General features: G+C 39.5%; 1 protein-coding gene across 4 annotated transcripts in view; it reads right to left on the bottom strand.

Moving 5' to 3' along the window:
- Window positions 1-17,915, bottom strand: part of eys (EGF-like photoreceptor maintenance factor) — a 242,607-nt gene that overhangs the window by 133,666 nt on the left and 91,026 nt on the right. For all 4 annotated transcript variants that reach the window (XM_078932365.1, XM_023963743.2, XM_078932366.1 and 1 more), the window contains 3 exons: window positions 7,928-8,024; window positions 7,402-7,509; window positions 2,476-2,621 (listed from right to left, as the gene is read on the bottom strand). In XM_078932365.1, coding sequence (XP_078788491.1) covers window positions 2,476-2,621; window positions 7,402-7,509; window positions 7,928-8,024 — 351 coding nt within the window. The remainder of the gene's footprint in view (window positions 1-2,475; window positions 2,622-7,401; window positions 7,510-7,927; window positions 8,025-17,915) is intronic.

The raw sequence follows: 17,915 nt of genomic DNA on the forward strand, positions 1-17,915 counted from the left end.
ATCGTCAGCCATTTTTTAATTCTGCATTTCAAAGATAAACATTTGGTTAAAATCCTTTCATGGTTGCGTTCAATGGGGCAGAGACTAATATTTTTTTCTCCTTCCTGTCCCCTTTCATTTCCCCCAAATACAAGAGTGTTGTGTAATTTATTGTTGTGTGCTGTGAAAAGGAAATAAATAAATGAAATGAAAATATACATATCTAAAAGAATGGGCATATATTTTAGATAAAAAAAAGTTAAAGCAATGATTAATAATAAATTTAAAGAAATATATATTTTTAATAAAAGTATGTTGTCAAGAGTTTCCAAACAAACTTATTTTTGTTCAACAGCCTAAAGGCTAAATACTTGCTCAAACTCACCAAAGAGACATTTTTTGAACAGTAATCAACAGTGCAACTGTTTGGAGTGTTGGAAGAAGTCACAGTTACTTGTAAAAAAAAAAAAAAAAAGAACAATTGCAGTCACAGGATGAATATGAAGCCTCAACAAAAAAAAACAGCTCGAATTTAGATCAAGAGCCTCTCTGTTGTAGAGCGACGGTGGTAACCAGCACATCACCATGCTGCCACACTTATTTCATACTCATCTCAATGTTTACATTAAGTGGAAATATGTTTCTTAGTCCTCAGTCTGCACTAAACCCACCTCTTAAATAAAGCCATTGTGTCCTGTAACATGTTCAGCCAGCAAAAAGACTGTTTACTGAGGCGTTCCTGTATGAGCTGGAACATCATCATCCAACAATGTGCTGACTGAGGAAACTGCAACAATGTGCTGATTGCACTGTACAATCACTCAAGGGAGCGCGCTCACTAATGATGGGTGAAGAAGAGAAAACAGAAGGTGACGAATTCTGCGCTTAAACTGTGATTTATATAAACACGATCAGACATTAATCATGTCAATGCAATGACTTACGACCCCTGAACACAACACAACACAACACCTTCTACTACACTTCAAAAGGATTTCACCAGGACTGCTGAGCTTTTAAAGCTAAATGTTCTCAAAAAAATATATTTTCACAGCTGAAATCGAGGGTGGCTGCCAAACCTCCTGTTGTGGGATATAAATAAAAACACAATTTAAATAGATTAGAAATAAAACAAATGACTATTTCAATGCAGGAATAGTGAATGATTTACATAAGCAGAGGCAGAGAGGTTAAAAGAAAAGAAAGTCTTTTAAGTAGATTTATTTTCTAAAGTTTCTTTTAGAGGAGCAATTTGTTGCAAGGAAATGTAAAGACATTTTTTTCTTCTGCCTTTGTGCATCAATTATATCTCTTAACCAACATGTTGGATGGCAAAAATTGCCTTTTATAATTCTATTAGTTTTGAAATGAGAGTGAAATGGTCTTGAGTCAACGTCTTATCAAGTCCTTGGCAAAAACAATTTCAAGTCACATTTATCAACAGCAACAAAGACAGATGTTTGCATAAAAATTCAATATAGATGCTGATGCAGACGGGAATCAAGTGTCATCACAGCTTAATGGCGTCACAAGTGAGCAGTCCTACCACGGGACTGATTTATTATTAGGAGGCTTCAACTGTTAAAGTCGAAACCTGATTTGGCATTCCACATGCAAAAAAAAAAAAAAAAGAAAAAATAGACGAAAGAGTCCACTCACAGCTAAATTTAATAACATGTTAATGTCATCAAGTGACGCAGCAAGTTAGTGTCTCAGTCGCGACAACAAAGCAGGGCAACTTTTCAAAATAAAGCGACAAGAATACTTTTGCTTAAGAAATCAAATGTAGTGAAGGATTTTTTTGTGAAAACTCTTACCACTGGTGTAGTAGAAGAAATTTCAGAGCTCTGGTTGGTTTGGGACGGTCTCAACTGTAAATTTTGGTCGCCGGCTCTCTTGGGGAACCATGTTTCCTCGAATGAGCTCAGTGCAACGGAAAAAGTACCATGCTGTGCGTAGGCCTAATAATAAAAGCTATGCGTGTCAGGTTCTGCTCTCCAGAGTAGCAATACCTCAGAGATTTCCCCTCCTCTCTCATCTAGGGAAGGATAAATTGATGGTACAGTGTCCAAGACAAATGAAATTAATCTTCCCCGTAGCTGACAGCAATCTGCTTTGCAGTGCACTTAAACATACACCTGATCAAAAAATAGCACAATATCTGTCTAAGTGAAAAATAACACAAAAGGATTAAAGTTAAACAACAATGGTGCTCAGAGACCGAAGGGGCTGATAAAAAAAAGTTCCAGGAATTCATATCAGTTGAAACAGGTGACATTAATTCATTTCTTGTTAGCTTTACTAAAAAGCAAGGATTATATCTTGCAGAGGAAGGCAGGCTAATTAAAAGCAGGTATTGTGAGGCGTCTCTCTTATTCCCACTAAGCCAGATCTGTGTCAGAGTTGCTTCAATAGCATGCAGCCGCAGCAGCCATCATGATAAGCTTTTTAGACCCTCATATTGATCTTCGTGTCACCTAAGGGCACAACAGCTACCTGTGTATCCAGGCCGACAGACACACTTGAAGCCCCCAGGCATGTTGATACAGATGCCCTCGTGTAGGCAAGGTGAAACTTCACACTCATTCACATCCAGGTCACACAGCGTTCCAAAATATCCAGCAGGGCAAATGCAGTGAAACCTAGGAAGGATGCGATAACAGTGAATGATTAAGCAGTCAGGGTAAACAGGGAGGGGGGCAGCAGGTCAGGTAGAGACAACATCTTTTGTCTGATTTTGAATCTACTTTATATTTATACCATTGTAGAAAAACACACAGTTTAGGGAAATTAAACATAATGAACTGAACAATGCAAGTGTGCTTTTCTCAGAAACAAACTTAACTCAAATGACATTGAATGGTTTATTACTGAAGGGAAGAGCTCAGCCAGTTGAACGATCTAGTTTATACAATTACCGCCCTACTCTGGATCTGCTGTCACATTTCTCTGAGGAGATGCTGATTGTGTTTAAAAAGGAGCTAACAAGAAGTCATGCAATTAGACACCTCTGTGTTCAAGTGGAAATTGCATTTTCTTTATTAGAACAAATATATGAGTTAACCATGTAAAACCAAATAACATTTTCACAATAGGCTAAGTTAAAATTGTGTTTAATGTAATTTTTAAAAGCTCAAACAAGAGTCAAACAAGCATTTCGATATATCTACACTTCAAGTCCCACTCCGAACATCTTTTGAGCTATTTTTAAAGCATCCCCAGTTGTCTTTTGATTATGATTTTGCCGGCCCAAATGAAAACAAATCTGTTTCGTTTTCTAGGACATAGTTTCTGCAGAGCTGCAGTAGTTCATTAGAAATTTGCCTCTAGGCAGGACCAGTGGCGTGGAGCAACCCCACCCCCTTCCCTGACTTACAGCTCCTAGGCAACAAAAATAGCGAGAAATATTGGAGCTATCCAGTTGTACAGTTTTGAGCTGAAGACAGACGTACATGGATCTAGTCGTCTACAAGTTGCTGCATCCGAAATGAGCCGAGCAGGAAGCTTGTGGCCCGTCCTGCAGATTTTCTACATAACAAATACCAGCTTTTTCAAACTGCATTTTGTCGTCTGCTCCTGATTTAAACAAATTAATACTCAAAAAGGCAGTTTTGAGCCTAATTTTCTTGTAGCAGGGCCTTTTATGAGTTTAGTAGACTAACTCAGTGTCACAGTATAAACTGGCTGGATTAGCCTATTGGAATCGACGAGATGAAGATGGACACATCAGCATTGGTCAGCCAGTTTTAAAACACACCTGATGTGAACTCCCTGCACTGTGTAACTAGAGAAGTGCTCTGAACAGGGCCAGGTCACATGGGAACAAAGTCATGGCGAGAGACAAACCATTTAGGACTCAAATTGGTCTTGGGACTTCTCTACCCATCTGTCCGACTGAGCCTAGAAGCCCCGGGGCACCCATTAAGCACATCAGAGAGAAGCACCAGTGGAGTAAAGCCTAATCTAGATACATGATGTGTTCCTGCTGAATTCGCTCTCTGTCTTCAGAGGGGAAGCTTATGTGTGTCAAGGATGAAGAAAGGCCTGCTATATAAAAAAGGAAAACCTTGAAGAAGTGCAACAGTGTGCTGTTTTTTCTATAGATGATTTTGTTTGCTCGTCTTTCAAAACAAACCCAAAATAATTCTGCGTCTATTGCTAATATTTCCCATTTTTCATGCTGGTTCTTTGAAAAATAGCTGTAGTTCAAAGTTAGGACAAAGGAAAACTTCTTCTTTCTCTTTCGGCTTTTCCCATCAGGGGTCGCCACAGCGAATCATCCTTTTCCACCTCACTCTATCATGAACATCTTCTACCCTAACGTTAGCCAACTTCATGTCCTCTGTTAAGACATCCATATATCTCCTCTTTGGCCGTCCTCTTGCCCTCCTGCCAGGCAGCTCCATCTCCAACATCCTTCTACCAATATATCCACTATCCCTCCTCTGAACATGTCCAAACCATCTCAGTCTGGCTTCTCTGACTTTGTCGCTAACACAGGCAACATGAGCCGTCCCTCTGATGTACTCGTTCCTTATCCTGTCTAACCTGGTCACTCCTAAGGAGAACCTCAACATCTTCATCTCTGCTACCTCCATCTCAGCCTCTTGTCTCTGTCTCACTGCTACCGTCTCTAACCCATAGAGCAGAGCTGGTCTCACCACTGTCTTGTACACCTTTCCTTTGAGTCTTGCTGGCACTCTTCTGTCACACTACACTCCTGACACTTTCCTCCACCCGCTCCAACCTGCCTGCACTCGCCTTTTCACCTCTTTTCCACACTCCCCATCACACTGAACTGTTGACCCCAAGTACTTAAACTCCTGCACCTTCTTCACCTCAGCCCCCTGTAACCTAACGCTTCTACCTTGATCCCTCTCGTTCAGACACATGTATTCTGTCTTACTACGACTGACCTTCATGCCTCTTCTTTCCAGAGCAAACCTCCACCTCTCTAGCTGTTCCTCCACCTGCTCTCTACTCTCACTGCAAATTACAATGTCATCCGCAAACATCATTGTCCAGGGAGATTCCTGTCTTACCTCGTCTGTCAGCCTGTCCATCAGCATAGCAAACAAAAAAGGACTCAAAGCTGATCCTTGATGTAGTCCCACCTCCACCTTGAACTCCTCTGTCTGACCTACAGCACATCTCACCACCGTCATACTTCTCTCATACATGTCCTGAACTACTCTGACATACTTCTCTGCCACTCCAGACGACCTCATACAGTACCACAGCTCCTCCCTCGGCACCCTGTCATACGCCTTCTCTAAATCTACGAACACACAATGCAGCTCCTTCTGACCTTCTCTGTACTTTTCCATCAACATTCTCAAAGCAAAAATGGCATCAGTGGTGCTCTTACGGGGCATGAAACCATACTGCTGCTCACAAATCTCCACCTCTTTCCTAAGCCTGGCTTCCACTACTCTTTCCCACAGCTTCATTGTGTGGCTCATCAACTTTATTCCTCTATAGTTGCTGCAGTTCTGCGTGTCACCCTTGTTCTTAAAGATCGGAACCAGAACGCTTCTCCTCCATTCCTCAGGCATCTTCTCACTCTCTAGAATCCTATTGAAAAAACTCGTTAGAAATTCCACTGCTGTCTCTCCTAAGCACTTCCATACCTCCACAGGTACGTCATCAGGACCAACGGCCTTTCCGCTCTTCATCCTTTTCAGAGCCTTCCTAACCTCATCCTTTCCAATCTCTGCTACTTCCTGCTCCACAACAACCACATCTTCCTCCCTTCTTTCCCTGTCATTTTCCACGTTCATCAGCTCCTCAAAATACTCCTTCCATCTTTTCTGTACACTCTCCTGGGTTGTTAGCACCTTTCCGTCTCTGTCCTTAATCACCCTTATCTGTTGCACATCCTTCCCATCTCTGTCTCTCTGTCTGGCTAGCCTGAACAAGTCCTTTTCTCCTTCCTTTGTGTCTAACCTGTCATATAGCTCATCGTAAGCTTTCTGTTTGGCCTTTGCCACCTCTCTCTTCACTCTACGCTGCGCTTCCTTGTACTCCTGTCTACCTTCCTCAGTCCTTTCTACATCCCACTTGCTTTTAGCCAACCTCTTCCTCTGGACGCATTCCTGTACTTCCTCATTCCACCACCAAGTCTCTTTACCGTCTTTCCTCTTTCCAGATGACACACCTAGCACTTTCCTACCTGTTTCCCTGATAATCTCTGCTGTAGTTTCCCAGTCATCTGGAAGCTCATCCTGACCACCCAGGACCTGTCTCAACTTCTGCCTAAATTCCTCACAAGTTTCTTCATTCTGTAGCTTCCACCACTTGGTCTTCTTTTCTGTTTTCCCTCTCTTCTTCTTCCTGACCTCCAGAGTCATCTTACACACCACCATGCGGTGCTGTTTGGCTACACTCTCTCCTACCACCACTTTGCAGTCATTAACCTCTCTCAAATGACCTCGTCTACACAGGATGTAGTCCACCTGAGTACTCTTACCTCCACTTCTGTATGTCACTCTATGTTCCTCTCTCTTCTGGAAGTAAGTGTTGACTACAGCCATTTCCATCCTCTTCGCAAAGTCCACCACCATCTGTCCCTCCAGATTCCTTTCCTTCACACCAAACCTGCCCATCACCTCCTCATCACCTCTATTGCCCTCACCAACATGGCCATTAAAGTCTGCTCCAATAACAACTCTCTCTCCTCTGGGGATACTCTCGATGACCTCATCCAACTCACTCCAGAATCTCTCCTTCACTTCTAACTCACAGCCAACCTGTGGCGCATACCCACTGACTACATTCACCATCACCCCTTCAATTTCTAACTTTAGGCTCATCATCCTGTCTGAGACTCTTTTCACCTCTAGAACACTGTTTACAAACTCCCCCTTCAGAATCACACCTACCCCGTTTCTCTTCCTATCAACACCATGATAGAACAGTTTGTATCCTCCTCCAATACTACGTGCCTTGCTGCCCTTCCACCTTGTCTCCTGCACACACAGTACATCTACCTTCCTTCTCTCCATCATGTCTGCCAGCTCTCTGCCTTTCCCTGTCATTGTGCCAACGTTAAGAGTCCCTATTCTCAAACCTATGTTCCTGCCTTTTCCCTTCTCTCTCTGGCCACGGACCCTTCTGCCTCCTCTCTTTCTTCGACCAACAGTAGTCAAATTTCCACCGACACCCTGTAGGTTAACAGCATCGGTGGCGGTCGTTGTTAACCCGGGCCTCGACCGATCCGGTATGTCTAAAGTGTTGTGGATGATTTGCATGGTTATTTTGGCAATTTTTACGCCGGATGCCCTTCCTGACGCAACCCTCTCTATTTATCCGGGCTTGGGACCGGCACAGAGGCAACTGGCTTGCAACCCCCTGTGGCTAGATTAGGACAAAGGAAAACAAACAAATAAAAAAAAAGGATATGTGAATTATATTCATGCTTACATGTTCACAAGGTCCTTACAGGTGCCTGCATTGCTGCAAGGGCTGGAGGCACACTCATTGATGTCTTGCTCACAGTGAAGGCCTGAAAATCCCATCTTACAGTCACACCTGGAGAAGAAAAATCCTTAATATTGACATTCAGTCTTGGATGGAAACCAGAAGATCTATGGTTCCTATGCCTCGATGCAGAGTGGGTAAAAGACAATCCATATATTTTGTTATATTAATTACACATCATTTTTAGTCTAATTCTCAGTATTGTAAAGCATTTTTAACTTGCTAGACCTGAAGCCTTGAAGTGTAATTAATTACAAGAATAATTAGGCATTTAGAGTTTGTAATAATATGACCTAATTTCATCATGAAAAAAAATTGCTTTAGGCAATTTGCTGTGAAATGACAAAGTAATGCCTTAAAAACGCAAACTGAGAAGTCACTTTGTTTTGCTGCATATTTTCCTTAAGTTCAGTTATGACTCCCAGTATAAACCATCTCTCCTGAGACAAGTGGCCCCAACACTTCTTACCTGTAACCGTTGACCTGGTCCTCGCAGTGCCCCTGATTTTGGCATGGATGAGAAGCACACTCATTGGTGTTAATTTCACACCAACTTCCCTCAAATCCTGAAAGATAGATGAGATGGTCATGGATCAGCAACCCCCACTACATCCAGAAAACATCACAACGGGTGATAACAAAGACCCCGGTGAATGCCATTTTAATGGAACTAGTAGCCCCTGTAGCATATCTCATCTTCCAGCTCTCAGAACTCACTGTTTCCCCTTTGAGAGTCTGTAAGTCTAATAATACTTTGGTGCCACAGACAGATTGGTCTGAGGGTTAGTGGTTTGGGGTTTGGGAGGTGTGTGCTTGCGCGCTTTGCCATGTGTTTGTCAATGTGTGTGAGGGAAATCCAAAGAGTGGGGTGACATCTTGTTAAGTTAGGCTAAAAGGAAAAGGCTAAGCCCAAGAGGTTTTTTGGCCTTGTTCATTAGGGGGTTGAGGGGCAGGATGGCTAAGAAGATCAGTGTGGAGGCTTTGTTGTATATTTGAAGGCAGCATCGGAGCCTGTATTGTTTCTCTGCTAGAGGTAGTTCTACAGTAATTAGCCCCAGTTTGATCATGTGATGTTGACTATGAGAAGTCAGTTACTACGAGCACCACACATGCTTCTTTTATTAAAAGTAAACAGCACAAAAACTAAAATGTAACTGCATATGAGGAAATAGAGCAGAAACATGCAAGCCTCAGAAACAAAGTGGTGTATATAAAAAGTTCCAGAATCTTTCACCAGTTTTTTTCCCTTTTTTCATAATCTCTTGTATTTACTGTAACTGACTTAAAAAAGATTTATTGCTTTATTAGAATGGAAACCAAAGAGAAATTTAGCTGTTTCTGAGTAAAATAATATTTCTGGCATGAAGCTACATCTGGATTTAAATGAATGGAATACATCCGGATGACGTCTAAATTAAATCGTGTTAAGTGGAATTTTTTATTTATCATTTTATTTTTACATAAAGACTTTTGATTAGTTTTGTAACTAATTAGTGTTCTTTGAATATGTTTATGGCCAAAATTCTATTTAATTGATAGTAAAAAGTTTATTTCAGAATTTCTTGACAATAAACAATTCTTGACAAACAATTTAGCTCTTTTTACAAACTCTGCTAAAAAAGATCTAGCTTTTAAACAAGCTTAAGTTATGACTAAGTACATTTTGTGATTTTTATTTATTTGAGAATTTCTCTAATTCCCAAAAAATGGAGTAAATGTAAAAACCAAAAAAACAAACAAAAACCATCAGTTATGCTTTCCTTTTTAGGTTGGGATCTATTCTGATTTCCATTCGCAACCAAAGAACTATCAATCTGCAGTATTTTAAGTTAATTCAACATTCATCTTTCTTTAAAAAAAAAACTTCCAGATTTACAAGTTAGAGGTTTTCTTTAGGCCACATTTCCACAATAAATTTTAAACACTGCGTGTTCCCTTAGTGATTTTGAAGCACTACTGATAAAAATGTTACATCCATCTTTCCTCAGCTGTCAAAGGTAGAGAGGCCTGCTCCCTGGACACATCATTAATCTGTCAGAAGGCCACACAAAGACAAACCTCTGAGCATATTCTTATTGAGAGAAAAAAGATGGAATCACCAATCTACTTTGCATGTCTGTTTTTGGACAGTACTCGTATGCATTGTTACTAGACAGGCACAGAAAAAACAAACCAAGCAGATTCTCAATTAAGGATTTGGACCTTGAAACCTGATGAGGCAAGAATTAAAACCAAACAAACAGGGTAAAAAAGAACAGCAGCAATCTGTCATGGACATTTTAAAATACCGACTACTCAGTGTTCATGAATAAAGAATGAAAATTCAGATTATTCCTTTTATTCCAATTAAAAAAAAAAACAACTTTCAGGTATTATTGGATTTACTTAAAACAAGCCAACAAAGCCTGTGAAGCAATCTCTTAAATGCTGTAGGTAAATTTGTCAGTCTGCTACTTTAATAGGATCCCTTGCCAACAGATTTATATCTGCCACACAAATTACAAATGTATTTAAAAAAAGAACACAGGGTTAATGGAAAGCAGCTGTTCTATGCTTGATTTTGATGTTTGTATTCTCAGAAGCTCAGTACTTCCACTACACTCAAGCAGAAAATTTTATACACGTCAGAATAGCCAGATATTTCCTGTGATTATTTTCAGATTTGGCATAAAAAGAATTCTCTAACAGTAAGAGAAACGCTTGTAGAGAAAAAAAAAATAGGTTAGGCAGTGACAGTGACAAAGCAAATCAATCTATGTTTGTGAGAATGAGAGCAAATTCACGAGAACCTAAAGAGGACAGAACATCTGGTGAATTATGGGACAACACAAGTTTCCCAAGCTGGTCTGTCAGTCACAACTATGGCGAATTACCTTTGAGACTATTCCTAATGTCACTGCATTGTAATGCATCTTATGCCGCTAAGCAGTGACTGGAGGCTTCTACTTGACAGAATATGAAGAGGAATACCCAAGACACAAGACCACATCAAGTGGCAGGAGCTACATTATGTAATTGCTGGTGCTGCCAGTAAATGTCTGGGTAATCCCTGGTGTATAATGAACCCTTTTTGATGGACGTTTCAATAGAAAAATGAGGATGATCGTCATTTTAGGAGTTTGAATTTGGACATCCAGTTTTAACTTTTGTCTTTAGTCACTCTGACGTGGAAGTTATCCTAAGGGGGGGTGGGGGGCACTTAAAATGATACAATCTGCTGCTGCAGTAAAATTGATCATAAACTCTGAGTCAAATGGGTGATGTCATCTATCAACTATCAGACATCACCAGTGGTGCACTCTGTGCAGAATTTTAATGCTGAGCCAAGAATGAATCAAAACTGACAGTTTACAGTTAAAGTTTGGCTTTCAGACTTAAAACATTTAGTATATTACCTACTTAATTAGACCAAATACAAAATAACATTCAACAGATACTTAACTAAAAGACAAAACTGTTAAATCCTCTCACATTTTTTGTTTGTTTGCTTAGGGTTAAAGAAAAAGTATTTAGCATGTAAACCAGTTTCTTTACTGTCAATCTCATAAAAAAAAGGAAAACTAGTAATCAAATAAAATTTATTAGCGTCTTATACGTTTAAGACAAACAGAATTCTTAGATAATTAAGTCATGTATTTGACTATGAGAATCTTTATATATTAAATAGCAGTAAAAGTTGATATTTTTTCAACAATCCTTTGGAAAAGCTTTAATGTCTTGAACCTATGTTATAATATTTATGTTTTATCAATGAAAAATGGAGAAACACACTTGAAAACACATTACTTCTTCTATGCTTCGTTATGAAATTTCAGATTTTCTAAATATATGAACCAAACAGAATTACTAACCGTGTTTTAATATCATTCTTCAATCAGAAGTGCAAGTAAAAGAAGTGCAGCATGCTGGGAAGTCCTTTACATGCAAAGACTGAAAAGTGGGTTACTGAATAAGTGGGTTAAGAATAGAAGTCTCTTTGCCTGTAAACACCAGCCAGTGAAGCCTGTTAACCACACGGCAACACACCTGGACCACCTCTGCAAATGAAGCTACAATATGATTAAACACAGAGTTTATTTAAAAATTGTTTGCAGTACAGCTGTTGCTGACCCCGGCCTATTTTTGTACATTAAGTATAAATGAAGCCACCAGGTTCTTCCTCACTGCGGTGTGCAGATACTTAACCACAGCTGCTGTCAGGCTTGCAGTGTCCCCATCTTGTTGTTGTATTTATTTATTTTTTATAAAATATACATCTATTGATGCTTTAGTTTTAACATGGAGCAAATTATGGTTAACCCAAAATTCCACTAACAACAACAGAGGATTTTAAGCCACTAACAGATGAACAATAAAGCCTCACACTGTAAACTTCAGCACTGATATTGATTTTTATCTGGAAGAAATGCTTGCTCCTTCTAACCATAAACACAGTCGTTCCCTTTTGTCTGTCTGCTGTAAAACCAGAACTCTAATAAGTGTTCAAAAGAGCAAGAAGTGAGAGGTAAGAGTCATGTGAAACAAGTCTTTGCTTTTTGTCTGTTATGGACAACAAAGACTTTCACAATTGGCTCCATCAATCCACCAGGAAAGAGGCACACTATCCGGCAGCATAACTGGTGCTGGTTTTATTGCCTGTCACTGCACACTTTGAATTGAAGACTCTCCTTAAAAATGTCTTTAGCAAAATTTAGTTTATGTGGAAAAACAAAATCTCTACAAAGCCATATTTTTCTCTTTTCCATGTCTCTTAGGGTGTATTCAGATTGTGAGAATCGTTTGTTCCAGACTTAGTCTGCTTAATTTGTTCCAGATGGAGTCCTGATCCTTGCCTTTAGTCTGTATTCAGACTGCCGTCAAGCAGCCTTTCCTGATTCCAACAAAAGCTGGTAAACCAAACCATGCGAGTTAAAATCTCTATACTTATTGGTCAGGAATTACAAGGGCGGAGAAAAGCAGCTAAAAACAGTAATTCTGGAAGTTCTGTGCTTTGCCGTCCTTCTCAGGGTAGTTCATTCAAACTTTATATGTTGCTGACGGATTTTAAACACTTGTATCAACGTCAGGCACAACACCTTTAACTGCTGCTTTGGTCCGGTGGAGGCATGCTGCAGATACTGGCAAGAAGATGTCTAAGATGGTACACTGCGAAGCGTTTATGACTTGTCAGATATGTCATAGACACTTTGCAGTGTTTATGACATATCGGACAAGTCTGAATTTATCCAATCACATTTCAATGAGTTGCTGTGTCTCATCGGTGTCATGGCATTGTTTTGAGAGAATTCCGTTAAGGAACTACAAGGTAGCTTTTAGAATGAAGTCATAGCGCGTGTCGAGTAATGAGACAGAGAAAAGCATGTAAAACACGTTTTCAGATGTGTTAAGATAAAAATTGTAACAAGTAAGGAGTTGAACCCTTTTTTCCCTCACTGATAACACGACAATCATAGCTTTACATTTTTCCGCGGCTCATCTGTTGCTACAATCTGACTGTGCTTAGATCACGTGACCACCGGCTACGATGGCCGTTTGGGTCCTGTTGCACCGCTCCGAGAACTATTTAGACTGAGGTATCTCAGAGTGAACCAAAGCTCAGTCCAATTGGAACCTAGACCACCTCAAAAGATGGGTCTGAGAGCGGTTCTTGGTCCTGGACCTGGGTTCGCTTGGGTGTATTCAGTCTGAAAATCTGTTCCGGATTATCGAGCGAAACAAACTCTGGTTCACTGTAAGCATACCAAATATGTCTAATCTGAATACTCCCTTAATTACAACAAATGGTTGTGTGGATTCTGATATGGCAGCTGAGTCAATACTCTGGAGAACTGTCCGTATTAATAAAGATTCTTGGCTGATGTTTTGCTATGCTGGTCCATATGTTTAGGATTGAAGATTACTTTAATAGACATTTATCAATTTTTATCATAGAAGTAGATATAGTTACATGTATGCAGACTATGTTGTGTCAAATTGTGAACACCTAGCTGCGATCGGTGCACCCCTCCCCCCACCTTGAACAGCTTTTTTTCTTTCTAAAATATATTTGTTTGATTGACACCAGAGTGCCTTGGGGTCCACAACATTGCTTTATACAATAACGTAACATTGAGCAAATGACCCTTACAGAGATCATGTCGCTTTCGAGCACAAACACAAGTCCATTCTTTAAAAGTAGAAGCCTGTTAGATCTGAATTAGCCACATATTCTGAAGTTTTAAAAGGTTAAGTTTGCATGGAGCCAAGACAATCGTGGCTTTGAAATGTCCTGACCAAGTGTTGTGCATTGCCTGACCTTAGAAACAAAAATCCTACCTCTGCAGTAATACTATCAAACGTTTAAATACAAGGGTAAAAACCAGATACCATAAAAAACATTTATTTTCACTTTTGAAATGGTCAGATTTTGGCTCAAAGCTCAACACATTCATTTTATTTAAAAAAAGGAATTTATTTCTTTACAACAAAATTTGTATGATAGCCCATTTTACAGTACGACTCCCAATCCATAGAAGTCAACTCAATCTATTGGCAAAGTGAACGTAATGCTTCTTTTTGAGACTGTTTTGAGTTTTCAGAGCAACACTCGGAAAACCTCTGCTAACATAATCCCTCTCCCATGAGGTTACATTAATAAATTATTGTTCTTGATGCAATGCATAAAGAACAATGGACCCTTGCCCACACCACTTTAAGATTCCTGAATCTCATTACTTGAAAGATTACTTGCACAATTTGGATAAGTTTTCCTCTTGGAAGAAACGTAGTTTTAAAAAGTAATAAAATATTACATTGTTTTATGTTGTTTTTTTTTAAGTTGCTTTTTGCGATGTTATTGTTGTATTGTGTCATTATGGGTAGACATTCCAGCAGATGGCATCTTTAAGTTCAAGCATGACTCTGCATTCTACCAGCCAGTGGAGAGAAGGAGGGGAAAAAAAAGCATTTGATAAAATTACACTTTTGTGTTTGTGGTGACACAATATTTACATACAGAACAGCACAAACGTTAAACAATGAGCAATATCATGCAGGTCTGTTAGTTTGATGGATAATTGTATTCAAGAAAGAAAAAAGGCCATCACCTATCTGAGGACACACTGAAGCATAAAGCAATTTTTACAACTGACAATCACAGCAAGCAAACGCTTGTGTGACCGTGCCTCAGTGCACAGACAAAAGCCCTTTTTTTATTATACAGTACACAAAAGAGGCTCCTGCATGAGTGGATCATCATGTTGCATTTTTATCAGGAATGTCAGAGCAGTCATTGCTTCACACAAGAAGCAAGCTCGCTGCTCCAACAATTCCTCCTAAACGTTAACCCGTACAAAGATTGTGTTGTTTTCTCCTGATACTGACTGTCCAAGTTGGGTCTTTTTTCTGACTTTTCTATTGTCTGTTGCTCTGCCAAACAAAAATAAACAAAGACACTCATCTGCTTGTTGTCAGTAGGCTGTCTTTGTTTCTAGCTGTAGGATGTTTAGAAGTGAATCCAGTGTTCACATGGAGTCCACTATCACGCTTTTGTGTGTCCACCACAGAAAGTGAGTATAAACAGGAACAACGCCAACCTCTGAAACTTCACCAGCTGCTGTTTTTAAAGCATAGAACATTGTATAATACAGTTAAATACACATATCTACTTTTTTTAATATAAACTAAAATAGTAAGGCCATCTGTCAAGAAATTGTGGTGTAGGACTCAATATGCAGGAGACCAGGCTTGGTGGCGTAAACTTAAAGATTTCATAAATAAAGGTACACATGCCAAAACCCATGGAGAAACAAAAAAAGATGATCTGAACAGAAAGCCATACAATTAAATACCCTGAGGGTAAATAACAGAAATGAAAACAGTTGTGGATGCTTAACATTAACCTGGTGTGACTGCCACCAAGCCATGGTCTTCTGCATATTGGGCCCTGCACCACTAGTTCCCAACACTAAACTTTTGATATTTTTTGCTCACTAAGGAAAGTGCTCTCATTTATAGGTTTAACATGTTTAACATATTATTGTTCGTTTGCATTTCCATGCGCCATCACATTCAGGGTATTAGAGTAGACACCAGTTTATTAGGATTTACATGCTGTTGGAGCTACTTTAAATTCTTTACTGCTGGTGCTTGTTTGCCCTCGTATGATTCTTTTTTATTAATTATTTTATCTTTAATATCTTTGCTCTTAGTAATTGCTCTACGGGGGCAAACAGTAATTGCTGCCACTTTAAGTCACAGAATATTGGCTTAGCCACATTAGGTTGAAAGGATGAGCCACACCACACATTTTCTAATTATATACCATGTGCAAGTGTGTTGCATGTAACTACTATGCTCTAAAGGCTCCTGCCACCTCAGCAGACACATTTGTGGGAAAAGCTCAGTCTGGCACTTTCCTTTAGTTTATAACGTCTTTTTATTACTGTTATTAAATGTGTAATGAGCCAACAAAACGGAGAACTGTGAATGTGGTTTGCATTAAATAATTGATAAAGCCAGAAATCATAAAAAACAATAAAACAGCACTTCATAAAAAACACATAAAAACAGCAGGAGTTCAGCTGACAGATCATGTGTGTGGTATGTTGTGTGTATTACAAAACCACAACACTGATACTTTATTATCGGCATAAATCTGCATTTCATTCATAAACTGCAACAAGTCATTTTCTACTTTGTCTATAAACGAGACGATGAATGAAATGAGGACGGCACATCTCAGGAAACAAGTATTAACTGCATCTTTTTCAACATTATATTATGCATGTGTCAGTTCTCTTGCTGGCATAGCTCCACAGTAGCTCATTAACCAACTGTTTGGTAGGACGCAATCTCGATCTTGTGGAAGGTGAAGGCTAGTGTAGCATGCCATGCAAATAAAGGGGTTTGCTCTCCATCTGGCCAGAAGCACCTCTGGGAATATTTTGAGCTACAGAAACAAAATGGTTTTTGAATGAAAAGGGACCTCACAGTGCTTCTCAATTAATTCCCTATTCTGCAAAATTCACATTTCTCAACATCATGCAATACACTAGAGGTAAACTGACTGCCTACCTGTCAAGACGCTTGCTTGCTTCACTGAAATAGGAAAACTTGTAACCACTATAAAAAAAGTGATAACACTTTGAGATCATCTTTAGGATAGAAATCTTCAAAATGTATACTTTTTTTTAAAGTATGGGCTTAATTGAATGCATTTTGTTTTATCCATATAAGTAATGTACAATTTTTTATAACTTGGTTAAAATCTTTGAGGAAAAAAAAAAGGTCCTTCTGAAGAAAAAAAGTGAAGAATCTTCAAACGTTTCCAAGAACACCAACGCCTGAAGACTGTGTGCAATACTCAAAATGTGATGCAAGTCTAGTCGAGTGCAATCTGGCAGGAGTGATGCTATGCACTGTTTGTTTCATTTGTTGTGGTTGTCGGCTGCTAACCTCACTCTGGCCTCTTCCCATTTTCAGGTTGCTCTTCTATCAGGGTTGGCACTCCCTGCCGAGGCTCCTCATTAAAAGAAAAGTGAAACATCTGTGCTGGTCAGGCACGGTGACTTAAGCCTCCTGGCCAAACCCTTAGCAGAGCCACTGTTAGTGAGAATAAAACCTTCCTACAGGAGGCCTCTAAAACATGGAGGCTTTACTTGATTTTTTCTTTCAAGAATATTCTATGAGCTGCCTCAGGTTTTATTTTGCCCTCAAGGTTCTCACAGGGTTCCTTTGTAGACGGCACTCATTTCCATTGTGGCTGCATTTTACAACTTCCTTTAATGCTGCTCCCAGTAGAGACCTTCTAATGGCTGTCTTTTAGATCCTGTGAAACTGATGAACACTAAAATTGCTAAGTCAGCTCTTTGGAAAGAGATACATTGTTTTAGGCAATCGTCTTGGGAAATCCATGTTTCTTAGCTTAATTTTGCATTTAGTCCAGATCCTTTCATAAAAAAACTAACTAACTCATGGAAGAAGAATTTATTCTGTTCTTAGAACACCTGCCAAATTGACATCAAAGACTGTTGAGGACTAACTTGATAAAAAAAAGGTTTGATAGACAAGCTATCTCAGATGATAAGATTTTTTTAGACATATTAATGATTTCACAGGAGAGCACCACCGCTTTGCAACGTGAGTGTCTTTAACCCTTTAACACCAGAGCTGTTGCCGGCGACAACAAAACAGTACAGTGGTCCCCAACCTTTTTAATGCCATGGACCAGTATGACGTCACACTAAGTTTTCACGAACCGGTCTTTAAGATTGTAGCAACACTGCAATGAAGGAGGAACAGAGACGTGACAAAACGAACCCCGAGATTTTATTTTGACACGCATAAAATTCTACACACGTGTTATCATCCTCTCCCCTTCCCCCACTCATGGTGCAAAAAAGAAGTACTGTCTATTAAATGTAGCTTTCTTTTTTTGGAAGTCGAAGGCCCCTCTTCTGTCTCCTGGTTGGTTTTCC

Source organism: Oryzias latipes, chromosome 15 (genome assembly GCF_053564925.1).
Source record: "Oryzias latipes strain Hd-rR chromosome 15, Olatipes_Hd-rR_3.1".
NCBI classification, from domain to species: Eukaryota; Metazoa; Chordata; class Actinopteri; order Beloniformes; family Adrianichthyidae; genus Oryzias; species Oryzias latipes.